The sequence below is a fragment of the Eretmochelys imbricata genome, chromosome 2 (assembly GCF_965152235.1).
Source record: "Eretmochelys imbricata isolate rEreImb1 chromosome 2, rEreImb1.hap1, whole genome shotgun sequence".
Taxonomy (NCBI): domain Eukaryota; kingdom Metazoa; phylum Chordata; order Testudines; family Cheloniidae; genus Eretmochelys; species Eretmochelys imbricata.
In genome coordinates, this window is record NC_135573.1 from 65,262,069 (window position 1) to 65,279,955 (window position 17,887).

The window sequence follows — 17,887 nt, forward strand, 5'->3', positions numbered from 1 at the left end:
AGATTGTGAGGATATTTACAGGTATGAGGGGGAAGAAAGAATGAGGAGGAAACAGAGGTAGCGAGGGGGGACAGAGGTGGGGGGCTACAGGGAGAAGACCTGTGATCAGAGTTAGGTAAGAATCAGAGAAGTGTAGGACTGGAAAGGACCTCAAGTAGTCCTCTAGTTCAGCCCCCTGCACTCAAGGCAGGACTACATAATAACTAGACCATTCCTGACTGGTGTTTATCTAATGTGTTCTTAAAAACCTCCAGTGACAGAGATTCACAGCCTCCCTCGGCAATTTATTCCAGCCCTTAACTACCCTGACAGTTAGGAAGTTTTTCCTAATGTGCAACCTAAACGGCCCTGGCTGCAATTTAAGCCCATTGCGTCTGGCAAGAGTTCACTTCTGATCTCATATCTGCCTATGAGCTGCTGCCCATGGGATGGCTTCAGTACAGCCCCAACACACACTTCCTGGCGGTTCTGCATTAACTAAATCTACCTGCAGTATAATCCTGCTTGCAGCATCGACAGACAGACGGACACAGGGACAGATACTATCAACAGTATCAGCCCTCTCCGTTTATAGCACCAGTATGCCTGTGTAGTACCTACCTGTCTGTCTACTCAGGCTATAGTCTCTCTCTCTCTCTCTCTCTCGACTTTCTCTCCACTATTGTCCTCACAACTGTGTCTCCAGGACGTCTCCGTATAGAGTATCCAGGGATTTAACCTGTCTAATCACCTCTGAGAGTTACACAGAGTGTTACAGCCCCCCAACCCGCCCCCGCGTGCTATGTGTATGCCACAGAAAGACACACACCGGCTGCTCTGCAAACCAAACCTCCAGCCGCTGCTTGACACGCACGGCGCAGAGACACACACGCACACATGCCCAGAGCGCTGCGAACTAACCCCCCTCTCCCGCCCGAAGCGAACAGGCTTCCGCAAGGCAGCCCCGCTCAGAGAGGGACACCCCGGGACGCTCCGAGGGACACAGGAGGTGTGGAGGCGCTGCCCATGGCTGACAAGAGCTTCATTGAGAAACCCGAGTCCTGCCCGCAGAAGGAGGAGGCTTTGGAGTGGGGCTACGAGGAAGGTAAGGAGAGGGTGGGAAGGCAACGAGCTCCCCGAGCTGCTGGCTGGGGCCGAAGGAGGGAGAAGTTTCACTGTGTGGGGGAGAAAGGGACGTTTCACCTATGGAAAGGCAAAGTACAGTGACATGCAGCCCATCATCACATCGTCTCCTCTTTAGTAGCTAAACTTTCAGGGTAATATCGAAGCTGAGATCATGGTGTCAAGGGGCACGGTCAACTTTCATTTGTCCCCAAATCCATATTTGGTACAAACACCCTTTTATGCAACATCAGGCCAATAGAAATATTTTCCCCATTAAACAAACAAGCAAACAAAAACCTAACAGGAGAAATCAGGTATTTTAAAATAAATAAATATTCCTCTGCTACCTTTAAAATTCAGACCCTGCAGCACTAAGAACCTGATAGTGAAACCAACTATAAAACAAAGTAGAACTGATTTAGTTTATTTCATTGTCCAAGTTCAGAGAAATGCAAAAAAGGCAAACTGATAATAAATTATGAGTAGCCAATGGGATTTTAAAAATGCATTCATTCATGTTGAACTACCGAAGATGCTATTAGTAACAGGGGTAAAAGAATTAGTTCGTTTACGGCATTTTTTTGACAGTGCCCCTTTAAGTGAAGGGGTCTCTTCAATGATATATTTTTGCATGTATGTAAAGGTTAAAGCTGCATGTCCTTCACGAAAAGCAGTCATATTTTATTTCCACATGATAGTTTTTCATTTTATTTTTAGGAGTCGAGTGGGGGTTGATCTTTCCTGATGCTAATGGAGAATACCAGTCTCCTATTAACTTGAATTCAAGAGAAGCCAAATATGACCCCTCACTACTAGAAGTACGTTTATCACCAAACTATGTTGTTTGCCGTGACTGTGAAGTAATTAATGATGGGCATTCCATTCAAATTGTCCTTAAGTCAAAATCAGGTATGCTTAATCATTGTTTACATTTTTTTTCCAACACAATAAAATGGATGATAAAGTTTAGATTATCTTAAGCAATATTCTCTACACAGTAACTGAAATGAGAAAGAACATTCACTTCTATAAATGGGCTATGATCCAAATCCTGCATCATTTTAGTCAATAGGAGTTTTGCCACTGACTTTAATGGAAGCAGGAGTGAGCTTTGTGGGTAGCAGGATTGTTATGGTCCAAAACTGGACATTCATTTTTTGTGAAGCTCTTAGAAATCTAATAATTAATCCTTATGTCAAGAAAGTTTGCTGTTGTTAGAAATCTAATAATTAATCCTTATGTCAAGAAAGTTTGCTGATGCCAGCCTGGTTCACAGCATGCAGCATTGTTCAAAATTTCCGCTTATGATGGTGTGACCTAATTCGCTTGAGCCAACAGTGTCTGAAGTTTAGAAATTGTCCAGAATATAACTAAGATGTTGTGGAACTCAAATTGTATTTTATATATATGGCTGACAGAAACTGTGGACCTGATCCAAAGTCTATGGAAATCAACAGGAGTTTTCCATTGACTTCCATGGCTTTTGATGATGCATTATATGGATAACTGTGGACCTTGATGGTTCATTTAGGATAAGATGCTTGAATTATACTTAGGATGTTGATGGACCTTCAATTTTAAAGGGTCAGTATTTACCACAAAAATAACTAGAAAGCAATAAAAACACGATTTCCAGCTTAACTGAAAGTTGATGTAGAATTCTGTGATCAGAACGTTGGGTCTGGTTGAGCTATGCTCAGTGCAGGACTTAAAAGTCAGGAGGGAAGGTGGAGAGAAGCAATCCTTTGTGGCCTTCCAGTCCTGTGGTAGATAGGACCCAGTTCCGACCCTGTATAAAGTTAGAGGAGTCTCAGAACTGTGCTGTCTGGTAACAGCCTTGTAGAGGCTGTTATGAAGCACAAGATTGCTAGAGCCCAAGGCCTTCCAGGCATGCTTTGTTCTGCCTGACATGCCACCTACTCAAAGCAGTCTGGGAAGGGTGGTGCAGAGCCAGCTCTATGCCAGCTGGTTATTCACCTGTGCTGGGGGAATCCCCAGCCAATGCCCTCTAATTTTTGACAGGCCATGTGTGCAAAAAAATTCTTCTGTGCAAATTTTTGACAGGCTGTGTGCACAAAATATTTCTTCTGTGCAAATTGTTGTGCTTCTGTGCAAATTTTTGTGCAAGCGGTGTTTTGCCGTGTGTGCGGGGTTTAGGATCTGTGTGCACGCGTACACATGCACAGCTTAGAGGGAACAGTGTCCCCAGCTGCTCTGTTAGTGCAAAGAGGTCAGAGCAAGGGCTCAGGATCTGGCCTGTGATGTTTATTTTCATCAAACCAATAATATAGGTAGCAGATTTGTATAGTGGAAGGAGAAAAAGGTGTGCAATGTATATCTTTGAGATGAACTTTAGTCTGTCAAGCTAGCACTAAGGATTAATGTTAATGTTCAGAAAGTATGGTGTTTACCATATTTGAACAAGGATGAAAACTTGCACAATGTGACCGGTCAGTTCACCACAGCAAGTGTTCTGAGGGCCATCAGTGGTACATGGGTCAGAGTTTGGGAACTTCTGTTGGGGGATTTTTACAGAGAGTTAAAAAGTAATACATGTCTGGATATGAAGTCCTTGAAAAGCAGTACAGTCACCTCTAGGTCACCAACGGGAATTCAGAATGATAGTGCCCAACTATAAGCTGGCAGTCTCAGTCAAGTCCCATCTTCTGTTCCTAGGTCTGCCACAGATTTCCTGTCACTTAATCTCTCTGTGCCCTGTTCTCCACCTGTAAAATCAGGATAGATGTTTCATTACAGGTGTATGTCTTCTGCCTCCAGGAGGGGGAGGAAGGAGTTAATAAGCTCCCTTACGCTTAAAGACCACCAACAACAGAATGCCTCTGTGTCCAGTTCACTAAACTGGCCCGACCTACGATCCTGCTGCAGCTCCCACAGCTTGCCACCTCACAGGGTGCTGTGAAGACAAATCTATTCAGCCAGCTATTTAATATATAATAAATGGGAGCTGCTGAGCACTAAGCACTTCTGAAAATATGGCCAATTAATGTATGAGAGGTTCCCATATACATAGCGAAGTAGCCATAGAAAAGCCTGCAAATATATAAAGTAGATGACTAAAATATATATTAAAATCAATGGTTATTCCATTTCAGACTATATGTTTTTCAGTTGTATCATTGAACAGTGCACATATTGTTGTCATCTATAGAGCTATCATTAATGATGGTTCTTTTGATCCTTAATTCAGAACATACATTCAGACTCTTCATTTGACTTTGTAAACATTTTACAGGTTGCATCCAGTTTCGGCACTGTGCATGTATGATATATAAGATGGAGGAAGCATGACTGACTTTATAATGGAGTAGAATAGATATGATTGAGAGCCTTCTTGAATATTTCAGAAATATTTTCAAGGGTATTCTACTAGCAGAAACACTTCTCCTTTGACCACAATGAAGGTCAAGTATACTCTACAAGGACTGACAGTTTCAGAATGATTTTCTGGTAGGGAATCACACATTGCAGAGAGGCAAAGTGCACATGAATATGTTCTATGCACTGACAATAAATACTCTTAACATGGGATGAGTATTATGAATTAAACCTCATAGATAGGTTTGGTGATGGTCCTGTAGATCCAAAACAATATTACAGTAGAGAGCACTTCCAGTTACACACACATAATGGGAATAATACTTCCTTTCACAAAAAAAAAATCTGTGTTACTAAAGATATAATATTAATATAACACATTATCAGATTTTGCTGTATTCTGGACATGTTGGTTTCCTCAATGTTTATCACATTAACAATGTAGCGCTTTGTCAATAGTGGTATAGTTAAGAGGAATATAAGATGCAAATTTGAATCTACACATGCACTTTAGGATTGTCCTGCTATCTTACAATTGAAAGACTTTATAACTGTGATGATACTTAGAAAGAGCATCAAAGCTTTATGTTCTGTCGATGTGGAAGACATACTAATCAGTATGGGTGACTTTGTCCTTTGTTGTAACTTGTAGTAGAAATCTTAATTGGTGAGTTTTACCTCTGACATGTTACATTCTTTTGGCAAACAGTTCAATATGATAATATTGTGTGTTAGTAGTATTTCACCATAGCTGATGCTCCAAGCTGAAAATGAGATTGTATTTAGTTAAAATAGATACAATTATTTAAGATTGTGGATCCTTTATTGCATAAAGCCCAGCATAATGCAACAAAAAACTATGTAATTTTCACTAATTTACTGGTCAAAGAGGGTCCGATGCAAAGTCTATTGAAGACAGTGACAGATTAGAGTTTGAGCTTTGAAGCAGACCTGTAAGCACTCTAAGCTCCAAATCTGCCCTTGTATATGAGAACATTACTCCTATTGTATTGACTTCCGTGAAGAGTTTTAAGCATGTACCTGAGGGCAATATTTGGTCCTAAGCAGCTTCAGGACTAATTGGACCAAACTCTGGCATGGCTGGAAGTGAGGGCCAAAGTTTGGCTTCAGATATGTACACCTATGTGTATATCCCATTGCAAAAAGATAGATTAATGTCAAATGTTCAAGTTATAATTTATACTGCTTTCCATCTCCTATAACTGGGGGATGGATCTTTTTGTTGTTTAATTTTAAGGCATTATCCCACATTCACAACTGTGGCTTTTGGAAACAGCAATAAGAATATTCTGGCAGTCTAGAAGACTGTGAAGCATCTTCCTAGTGGTTTACTTTAAGTAAATACAGTATAGTGTTGATATTGAATCTTAAGATTATTTATTGCGAGCTCACAGAACACAAGGGCAACCTGTATCTCACAAGCCTGGCAGGTGGTGTCTATCAAAATATCATTATCTTACAAAACACTGGCAGCCAAGAATGCCAGAGTTTCATGACCAATTTCCGCACAATAAACAAAGGTGATACAGGCGAGGCATTTGTACAGCTATGAGGCAATTATGCAGTTTGACACCAGAAGGAAACTGCATCATCTGGTTAGAACACAGAGCTACTGTTTGGCTATCAGTCTATAAATGTATTCACTCTTTGGAGTGATAAGCATACAATGCTTTTATCTTGCAACATGACTAGCTGTTCCACCTTGCAAAACTCAGAATGCTGGATAATACCATTTTCATAGCCTTATATAACTGAGAATGAATTGGGATTCTGCAGATGCGTAGTAATACAGGAGAAAAGGCAGCAGGTATGTTAGCTTTGCTCCCATTTTCTCTAAGATAGATCGTAATACAGAAGTTTGCAACAATCTCCCAGTTGTTTGTGGACAATGTACTCAGCAGCTTGTTTGCTTGGAAAACTAAGTATGTCTTCATTTGTGTTCTTTTCCAGTGTTAGTAGGTGGGCCATTACCTCGGGGACATGAATTTGAACTACATGATGTTCAGTTTCACTGGGGGAGAGAAAACCAGCGTGGATCTGAACACACTGTTAATTTTAAAGCTTTTCCCATGGAGGTAAGAGTGACATCGTATTGAAAAACACCTGCTCTATGCACAAGATGTTAAACCATTGCTTGATAACCTGGTAGTTCAAAACAGCATTTCTTTTTTGCTCCGCATTTTTCCTTCGAAAATACCGTCTGCTGAAGTGTGCTTTAGTGCCAGTAAATTGAGATTTGCGTCTTTAGTAATGTGCCTCTAGCATACATCGTATTGCATGATTAATTGGCCATAAAGTTAACTTGCAGAACTATTAACTTCTGTCTTAATAATATTAGCATTCTAACAAGATCTGCTATTTCAACACTTCCTATGTCACCTTGACTAATAGCTATAGTTGGGGGAAAATAGCTGTTGGAAGCCTTTCCATGGAAAATAATAATTTGGGGTAAATTTGTTTAAAAAAAGCATAAACAAATTGTTCATGAAAAGCTTTAGACATCTGAAAACTGGAGAATATATGAAATTCTTATATATAATCATAGCATGGAGTGAAGTTCAGCTTTGGAAAGAAGGGTAAAGGTGTACTGCAATCTTAAAATTTGAGCTGTTCCACAGATACTCAGCTTCATGTTCCACCATTGCAACTGTGCTGCAGAAGATCATTCCAGTATTTTCATTTACTGTGCACTTCATCTTTTGTATTATAAGGAGACTTTCTTGCCTTTTTTCAGAGGTTTTAAAATTAGTTTTGCCTTGCTATTTATCATAATCCCTTAGAAGCTTGAAATGGAATTTCCTATCCATTTATGCTCTCCTCTTCAAGTGCTTGGGCATTTGTTACTGGCTGGTTACACATGGATCCCACCCTGCTGGAATAGAACTTTTTAAAAGAAAAAGGATAAAAATCAGCATTTATTTTAAAAATAAATATAAAAATCCACATGGAGTTGTGGAATAGGTACAGGTTTAATGCGTAGCTTAAATAACTGGATTAGGAACATTGGTCATATCTTGGCCTCTGCTTTGACTGCTTTGCATCAGTCCGCTGTAGAATTGGCTTCAGGAAAGTTACCCCTACATGGGGGACTTACCAGGTAATGTAGGGCCAAAGTAACAGCTTCTACACCACCTTTTACTGGACCCTGTATAGATGCATCCCCATGCCAAAGCAATTCCAGTGGCCCTTTGTGACAGTGGGCAACTGATGCAATATAAAGCAAACCTGCCCCCAGTAAGTTAATGTCCATTTAAAAAATAAATCAGTATGTAAAAAAGGGTCAGCATGGAGGCAAACCATGAAAAAGGTCCAGGGATTAGCCAGCAGATCTGATCAGCCTCTATGGGAACCCATGGTAAGCCTCCTTTAAGGGCAGCATGACAGCTGTACTAAAAATTCCTGACAAAGTGAGGGATGTCAAACCAAGATTTCATTACAGTTAGCACAGAAGTGTGTATATAGAGCTATAAAAGAACAAGCTGGCTTCCACCTCATCTCTTGCATCAAAGCTGTTTTTGGTTAAGTTCTGATCCTAGGATCTTGGCTACTGGTGACAGTAGGGTAGGTCTAATGGCTGGAAGTTAAGACTTATTTATCTATTTAAAATACATTGTAAAAGCAGCATAAATGTGCAGCCTTACACACAGGTCCCCAAGTAGATTACTCTTCTCTTGGGGAAAGTTACCACTCTGGGGTTAGAAGTCATGTACAGACAGATATACAGGCTGTAACCCCATGTCCCTTATTCCCATACTATCCTGCTTTGACAGCCTGTAGATTGACTTCTTTGCATGTCTTTTGGGGAGATTGAAATGGTGGAGGAACCACATTCTCTGTAGAAAATTTCTGCTCCATGTTCCCCTTCTACCTGTGAGTTTTCTAGTCTTAGGCATACAGGGCAGCTAAATTTTGTCCAAATATCATACTGTAAAACTTGAGGAGGGTGAAAGTAGGTGCTCATGACAAATATATATGTTCCTTCAATAGTACGATCTATGTGACAGCTTACAGAACACAGGATTCTAACCACTGTCTTCATTCTGGGGATTTCCACACATTACTTTTATCAAGAACAGTCACTTTGATCGTTAAAGCTATATTCTTGCCTGTTACACTGGCATCTTTTTGTGCGGGAGCTGGTGGTTGTAGTATGTATTTTAGGGCCTCATTTTCAGCAGGTTGGTAGGTAACAGTAATTTAATGTGTACACTAATGGATAGTGATAGGTGCCTATCCAGTTTCATATGCATCTGTGGACTGTGTGTTCTTGTCCTGTAGTGTGTATGTGCAAAGGCAAGCCTGAGAATCAGGCCCTTGATAGCTGTGCCTGGCTTTTCTGCTAGAAGAGAATATCTGCCCCAACTGCTGATTTTTTCCTTAGAAACCCAAAATACGTTTCTGTCACTGATAATAAAAAACATTGGATGATAAGACCTTCAGGAGGACACAAACCAAGTGTATGAACAAATGATAAACAAAACTGCATGGTTTTTACTAAATCTACTAGCAACACACCAAACTGGGACCAGATTGTAATCGCTATTATTCCATTAAAATCCTGAGTAATTCCACTGAAGCCAATGTAGTAACTCTGGATTTCAACTGATATAGCTGATATGAGTATCTGACTCTCTGTATTTACTGATCAGAGCAGCAGTTTGATCTTGAATTATGACTCTATGATATAGGAACCATCCTACACACCCTGACATTAATAAACTGGGCCAGCTATTACAGAACAGCTACAGAATATCAGTGTAACAACCCTTGTAAAGTCTGACTTTAGAAAGGAATGTTACTTCTCAATGTTTGGAAGAGGATTACTGTATAGTTCCTTCCTCTGGTTCTTTACCCTTGATATCATAACTATTAGCTAGAAATTAAGCAATATCCTGTATCTCTAAGTGTAACAATCTATTATTTTCTAACTAGACATCTTGGAATCTTGTACAGGGTTAGGACATTACGGTTCATGGCTAAATAGATTAGCAAATTAGGCTTGTACTGTGACCTCTGGGATGAATACTTGAGCTCATTTACAATGTTGTTTTAATAAAACGGCTGTTTATGTGACTCAGAGGCTAAGTTCATTGTTATTTTTATTATTATCAGAAATTTGGTAAAGTCTTGTTTTTTCAGCTTCCGTAAGGGAAGAAGTCAAAATGTTGACTTTAATATATTTGTTATCATTTTAATTGAAACACTTTTAGTTGCAATAACCAAGAAAAGCCAGACAAAGCAGCAAACTGCAGGCAAAGCGGCAAACTGCAGTCTAATGTAAACATTGTAACACCTTTTAAAATATGTACTGTACATGCTGTTCACAATCCTCCTCCCTTTGTTCCTGCAAAGAAATACAATGCCCAACCTTGCCTTGCAGCCAAAGACCGGGAGGAGGTATTTCATACAGACTTCGTCAGAAATCATATGCAGTATTACTGAGCACACTCAGGGATACTTTACTCTCTCAGGCTTCTGATGCTACATGTTTGATAAAGAGCTCAACAGTAGAAGATTAGGATCTAGTTCCATTTCCTTGAAAGATACAAAGGCTAGATTGTGACATGGAGTACGCACCTATACAGGGGAGAAAAGGGAGTAAAAGCTACGTTTCTACCTGTGCATGAACTACCCAAGCCTTGAGTGTGGAGATGAACGAGTAAGTGGGTGCTGAACCTCCTTACTCTTCAGCCCCTCTAGAAGGTGAGGGGGGAATGGGAAGGAAGGGGTGGCGAATGTGTGGAACCTTGATTCTCCCCCTCCTACTTGTTGCCTGGTGCAGGGGCGGAGGTTAGCAATTTACTGCTGATATAGGCCGACAGCAAATTACCACCCTACTGGAGCAAGGGAGAAGCATGGAGGGAATTGTGCCTGAGAGGTATCTCTGAATGTCCTAGTATGTCCCTGAACTTGTCCGAGGATGGCGTAGCTTATGCACTTGTACTGGCTCAGGACTAGATCGCACGCCCTGGTTCTCATGGGTGACTTTAATTTTCCTGATATCTGCTGGGAGAGCAATACAGCGGTGCATAGACAATCCAGGAAGTTTTTGGAACGCATAGGGGACAATTTCCTGGTGCAGATGCTAGACGAGCCAACAAGGGGGAGCTTTTCTTGACCTGCTGCTCACAAACAGGGAAGAATTAGTGGGGGAAGCAAAAGTGGATGGAAATGTGGGAGGCAGTGACCATGAGTTGGTTGAGTTCAGGATCCTGACACAGGGAAGAAAGGTAAGCAGCAGGATACGGACCCTGGACTTCAGGAAAGCAGACTTTGACTCCCTCAGGGAACGGATGGGTAGGATCCCCTGGGGGACTAACATGAAGCGGAAAGGAGTCCAGGAGAGCTGGCTGTATTTCAAGGAATCCCTGTCGAGGTTACAGGGACAAACCATCCCAATGAGTCGAAAGAATAGTAAATATGGCAGGCAACCAGCTTGGCTTAACGGTGAAATCCTAGCAGACCTTAAACATAAAAAAGAAGCTTACAAGAAGTGGAAGGTTGGACATATGACCAGGGAAGAGTATAAAAATATTGCTCGGGCATGTAGGAATGAAATCAGGAGGGCCAAATTGCACCTGGAGCTGCAGCTAGCAAGAGATGTCAAGAGTAACAAGAAGGGTTTCTTCAGGTATGTTGGCAACAAGAAGAAAGCCAAGGAAAGTGTGAGCCCTTTAATGAATGAGGGAGGCAACCTAGTGACAGAGGACATGGAAAAAGCTAATGTACTCAATGCTTTTTTTGCCTCTGTATTCACTAACAAGGACAGCTCCCAGACTGCTGCGCTGAGCATCACAACATGGGGAGTAGATGGCCAGCCCTCTGTGGAGAAAGAGGTGGTTAGGGACTATTTAGAAAAGCTGGACGTGCACAAGTCTATGGGGCCGGACGAGTTGCATCCGAGAGTGCTAAAGGAATTGGCGGCTATGATTGCAGAGCCATTGGCCATTATCTTTGAAAACTCGTGGTGAACGGGGGAAGTCTCAGATGACTGGAAAAAGGCTAATGTAGTGCCAATCTTTAAAAAAGGGAAGAAGGAGGATCCTGGGAACTACAGGCCAGTCAGCCTCACCTCAGTCCCCGGAAAAATCATGGAGTAGGTCCTCAAAGAATCAATCCTGAAGCACTTACATGAGAGGAAAGTGATCAGGAACAGTCAGCATGGATTCACCAAGGGAAGGTCATGCCTGACTAATCTAATCGCCTTCTATGATGAAATTACTGGTTCTGTGGATGAAGGGAAAGCAGTGGATGTATTGTTTCTTGACTTTAGCAAAGCTTTTGACAAGGTCTCCCACAGTATTCTTGTCAGCAAGTTAAGGAAGTATGGGCTGGATGAATGCACTATAAGGTGGGTAGAAAGTTGGCTAGATTGTCGGGCTCAGTGGGTAGTGATCAATGGCTCCATGTCTAGTTGGCAGCCGGTGTCAAGTGGAGTGTCCCAGGGGTCGGTCCTGGGGCCGGTTTTGTTCAATATCTTCAATAATGATCTGGAGGATGGTGTGGATTGCACTCTCAGCAAATTTGTGGATGATACTAAACTGGGAGGAGTGGTAGATACGCTGGAGGGCAGGGATAGGATATAGAGGTACCTAGACAAATTGGAGGATTGGGCCAAAAGAAATCTGATGAGGTTCAATAAGGATAAGTGCAGGGTCCTGCACTTAGGACGGATGAACCCAATGCACAGCTACAGACTAGGGACCGAATGGCTAGGCAGCAGTTCTGCAGAAAAGGACCTAGGGGTGACAGTGGACGAGAAGCTGGATGTGAGTCAGCAGTGTGCCCTTGTTGCCAAGAAGGCCAATGGCATTTTGGGATGTATAAGTAGGGGCATAGCGAGCAGATCGAGGGACGTAATCGTTCCCCTCTATTCGACATTGGTGAGGCCTCATCTGGAGTACTGTGTCCAGTTTTGGGCCCCACACTACAAGAAGGATGTGGATAAATTGGAGAGAGTCCAGTAAAGGGCAACAAAAATGATTAGGGGTCTGGAACACATGACTTATGAGGAGAGGCTGAGGGAACTGGGATTGTTTAGTCTGCAGAAGAGAAGAATGAGGGGGGATTTGATAGCTGCTTTCAACTACCTGAGAGGTGGTTCCAGAGAGGATGGTTCTAGACTATTCTCAGTGGTAGAAGAGGACAGGACAAGGAGTAATGGTCTCAAGTTGCAGTGGGGGAGGTTTAGGTTGGATATTAGGAAAAACTTTTTCACTAGGAGGGTGGTGAAACACTGGAATGCGTTACCTAGGGAGGTGGTAGAATCTCCTTCCTTAGAAGTTTTTAAGGTCAGGCTTGACAAAGCCCTGGCTGGGATGATTTAATTGGGGATTGGTCCTGCTTTGAGCAGGGGGTTGGACTAGATGACCTCCTGAGGTCCCTTCCAACCCTGATATTCTATGATTCTATAATTGGGCCAAACAGCACAATTTAACCCTAAAAGAACAACTAATTTTTAGAGTCAAACACAGGAAGCTGCTATAAAATAAAACTGACATTGGTCAAAAATGGTTCCTCACAATGCGAGCAACTTGACTGGGAGCAGAGTGGAGAATTCTGTAGAATCTATCCCTTTAAAATATTGGCTGATGTTAGCTTGTTTTGTGCACACATTACTAGCCAGCTGCAATATGTTTTTTCCAAACCTTGTGCAAGCTATCAGTGGAAGGGAATAAGCTGCAAATCATTTCCAAGCCTTTCCAAGATGTGGAGGAAGAGAAAAACCTTCCCTTTTGCTGTCATAAATTTTCAATTAAAAAAACCCACAAAACCTCACAGTTGCCTGCGGAGTCCGAATGAGTTTTGAACAGCAAAGCTAAACAAAAGTAAAAAATAAAATAAATTAGAATAGTCTTTTGAGTAATGTAATATAAAACAAACTCATTTGTTCTGTAGTATTTTTCATCATGACAATAACTATCACTAAAAGTGCTGTAATAAATACGTAAAACTCACCCAGTCTAAATGAAACAATTAGATATTCTTTTGCTCATCTGAAATGATGCCATCTTAAGTATTTAATTGAGACAAAGTACTATTTTATGGTTTCAGACTAAAATTATGATATTACATTTCTCTCCCTCAAGCATCTTCAGCATCTGTTTAGCAATACATAGTGTTTGGTTCTTTGGATTTTTTTTAATGAGCACAGCTTTCAAATCAGATATATAGACTGTACCAATCTGCCCTCTTTCATTTCCTTGGGAAAAAATTCCATGCCTCTAAGGCACAGGTTTATACTGAACTTTACATTAATCTTGAAATGTCTGAATTAGGTTTTGTTAAAGCATTTTTGGACCAAATTCTGCTCACCTTTGGTATGTCTACACTGCAATAAAACACCTGTGGATGGCTCATGTCAGTCAGCTTGGGCTTGGGCTTGGGCTTGGGCTGCAGGGCTATAAAATTGCAGTAGAGATGTTTGGACTGATGCTGGAGCCTGGGTTCTGGGACCCTGAGCGGGGAGGGTCCCAGAGCCCAATCTCCAGCCTGAGCCCAAATGTCTATACTGCAGTTTTGTAGCTTCACATCTGAGGCCCTGTAAGCCCAAGTCAACTGACATGGGCCATCTGTGAGTGTTTTATTGTAATGTAGACAAGCCCTTGAGTGAAATTCACCCCTTATTTGGCATATATGTATAGGGTGACATTCTATATAGACATTCTATATAGACATTCTGTTTTTAAAGGGACAGTCCCATATTTAAGCCCTCCTGCAGGTGTCCCAACTTTTTCTTAAAAAAAGACAAATTATCCCATATTTTTTGTCTCCCCTGCCCCCATCAGTACCGGCGGGTCCTGCTGCTGGCTGGATCTTTGATCACCATCCGCCCGCCCACCAGCAGTGAGCTGGGGGGAGGTCCAGTGGGGGTGGGTGTATAAGGCTGGTGGTGGGGCTGGCTGCTCCCCATGCTGGTCTGTCAGCACAGCCCCTGTTGCATGCTGGCTCTTGGTCATCAGGGCCCCACACCCCCATCCCGTTTCCGGCCAGCACTGGCTGCACACTGTGATAACTGGTGAGTGTGGGAAGGTGCCAGGCTTCAGCCTCTGCTACCCAACCATCAGCCCTTTACGTGTTCCCCCCCTTGCTGTCTTCTCCTTGATTTGCCATTTCACACCCCCCAGCCCCACTGCTCCTCCATATCCCCTCCCGCCCATGCGGGGTGCATCCTGTTTCCAGCACTGTGCAGAGAACCAGCCCCTAGTTGGAGTGCTCAGCTCATCAGCAGCCTGGCCAGCAGGCTCCTTCCTTCCCCCACTGCCTCTGGCTGGGCAGGCCCCCCCAGGAAAGCCCAAGACCCTCCGGCCTGGGGTGCTGGCCAGGAGGAGCCAAGCCCTGCATGGACCAAACCCCCTACACAGAGCTGGCATGGGGAAGCCTCTCCGTCCCTCAGCTAAGCTCTGGAGTGTGTGTGTGGGAAAGCGATTTCCAGCCTGTTCACGCCCCAGACCTGCAGGCTCCACAGCAGGCCCTGCGGCAGGGGCTTAGCACCCTCTTTACCCGTTCCCCCTCCATCCCCACCCTGGGTCCTTCCCCACAGGGAGTGCAAGGCTGCTGCTCTATCCCCTAGTCACTCTGCTCTGCTGAGCCACCTCTCTGGTCGGGTTAGCTGAAGCCCCTGCAGTCAGGTTCCCTGGGCCCTGGTGCACAATGCATCCATAGGGCTTAAGCCCTCCCTGCCCACACTGTAGCTGGGGGACAGGAGGCGGCTAGGTTATGTCAGTAGCCAGCAGCAGCCTGGAGGTGTTAGCTGCCTTTCAACGCTGTGTGGGCAGGAAGGAACAAGCTGCTTCCAACCACAGGGGAGCGGGGCGGAGAGAAGAGATGAGCTCTGTGAAGACCCAGTCCAGGTCATCCCTTCCCCCCTCCTGCCCCTGTGGCTGGAAGCAGCTCCTGTCCCTTCCCTATGGCACAGTGCTGAAAGGTTGCTGCTGGACACATCCTGGTGTGAACCCTAGGAGAAATCTGGGGAGAGGAAGCATGTGACCCTGCGTGCCCCCCCATGAGTTGCCTTGGGGGATGTGGCGCCACGTACCAGGAGAGGCAGGTCCATTTTGGGGGCCCAGCGAGGCATGGAGGATGGAGAGCGCCGGGCAGGGAGGGTCGGGTCAGTCGGTCACCCCCCACCCCCGTGTGAGGGAGGTGTACATGAGTGTGTATGTGTGTTACCTCTCCCTGTGTGAACCCTAAAGCCTTAAAGATAAGAAGATAAATAACAAGAATCCAACTATGCAGTATTCAGAGGTGAAAGTAAACTGGTACGGTCTGGTACGGCGTACCGGCAAGAGCCAGTACACCGTGCCGGACCGGACTGGCTTCCCCGGCAGTGATTTAGAGGGCCAGGTTCCAGCTGCTGCAGGGAGCCCTGTGCTCTTTAAAGTGCCGCCGGGGCTCCGGCAGTGGGGCTCGTGCGGTGCTTTAAAGGGCCCGATGCAACTGCCACTGAGGGGAGCCCCAGGCCCTTTAAAGCACGGCCCAAGCCCTGCTGCTGGAGCCCCAGGGTAGCGGCGGCAGGGCTCCTGCAGTGATTTAAAGGGCCCAGAGCTCCGTGACGGCCCTTTAAAGCCCTGGGCCCTTTAATTCGCCCCTGAGTCCCGGGGCTCCCAGCCGCCTCTGCAGCTGGTAGTTCTGTGGTGATTTAAAGGTCCTGGGGCTCCTAGACACAGCTGGGGCTCCCAGACACAGCCGGAGCCCCAGGGCCCAGCTTCTTCCGGTTGAGGCCATGCCTCTTCCGGTTGAGGCCACGCCCCCGCTCAAGACTCCAGCATACCGGTAAGTCCTTTAAGTTACTTTCACCCCGGCAGTATTTCTTTTTGTTAGGGGCTCAGACATCTTGATGTTAATTTGAACATTTGTACTGCATAGTTCTGATTGCTATTGAGTTCGCTTGAATATGAGTAATTTTACCAGGTGTTCCGTATTCAGCATAGGGAAATATGATCACCCTAAATATGTAGTTCAGAGGCCTTTGTGCTGTTTATTTTATTCAATGATTTATTGCCTCATTTGTAAATTTGCTTGATAAACCAAAGCAAACACAAACAAAATACACGTAATTGTAACACAGGGTTGGCAATCTCTACTCCTCTCCATGCACACACAAATCCTACTTGCTTTACCTCACACAAATACTCCCATCAACCTCTTTGAGTCTGGTGAGAGGAGTAAGGCAAGCCGGCCCATATTAACAACACTTTTTCTGAGATTAGGCACCAATCTTGCACCATTGAAATCAGTGGAAGTTTTGCCATTAACTTTAATGTGACTATGATCTGGGCCATAAACTCAAATGGGAATGTTTTAAACACAGGCCTACATCTCATTCACCTCAATGATCTCATTGATTTCCTGCTTGTAAAGGATGGAATTCACTTCTTTGCAGAGGGGCAGCACAAAGCCTATGAATTGCTTAAGATCCATTTACGATCTCAAAATAAGGGGGTGAATTTCACTTTTTACAAGGAGGAGTTGGCGCAGAGTGCTTTAACAAAACTTAATTCTGCTATTTTAATTTTAAATTTTAGGTTTTTCTGCTTATAATTTTTAAGAAGTATTTTTAATAAAGTTCCCTAACAGAATATTAACTTAATAGTCAAATAACTAAATGACTGTTCAGTCTAGCATCATTGTTGACTAGTAACATAAGTAGTGTTTAAAGTAGTGTTTTTTATGACTAACAACTATTCTTTTATTCACAACCGGATCCAGATTCAAACCATCACCTGGTGAAAAAGAATTACACTATTTTACCTCTTATATAGAATACAGGTATAATTATAATATGTACCCCTTACACACACTTTATGAGTCAGGCTGATTCCTGGTACAACTCCAGAGTCATCACTGGAGTTACACTGGGGGTTGAATCTAGCTGAAGCTCTGCAAAAAAAGTATTTTCCAGCAGTTTTTCACTTAGTACTAACTTCAGATTTTCCCCTTATTTACTAGTTTGTGTTTTGTTTTTGGCTGTTGTGCAAAACTGGAAACCCTCTCTCCCCCACTCAGTAGACCAAAGAGAAACTGACCAAATGAAATAAATCATTACCATAATTTTAAAAGTAATATGAGCAGTATATGATTCCTGAAATAGCTTTGTTACCAGTTGCTAAGCTCTTTCATCATGAGATTTGTTATTGTTGTTGACAGATAATTTGATCCAAATGATCACTCACAGTTCCTAAATTGTACTTTGATTCTAGGTAGTTCACCAGCACGAACACCGAGTGCTTATGGCTTTGCTCAGTCACACATAGTTTATACTTTGCAAAGAATATATCTAAGAACTATGTACAGTATTGCAGTGTTGATTCATACGGCACATCAGCTGCATTAATGGTTGATATGCTAGCAGGCCGGCATGGCTTTGATATAGTCGGATGTAGGGAGAATTGCTTCTTCCAGCTCTTTGAAAGAAGGGTATTCA

General features: G+C 43.3%; 1 protein-coding gene across 1 annotated transcript in view; it reads left to right on the top strand.

The window, feature by feature from the left end:
- Positions 1-876: 876 nt before the first annotated feature.
- CA8 (carbonic anhydrase 8) overlaps positions 877-17,887 on the top strand; it is a 54,263-nt gene continuing 37,252 nt past the window's right edge. Inside the window, exons 1-3 of the mRNA XM_077808990.1 lie at positions 877-1,084; positions 1,822-2,013; positions 6,412-6,536. Coding sequence (XP_077665116.1) covers positions 877-1,084; positions 1,822-2,013; positions 6,412-6,536 — 525 coding nt within the window. The remainder of the gene's footprint in view (positions 1,085-1,821; positions 2,014-6,411; positions 6,537-17,887) is intronic.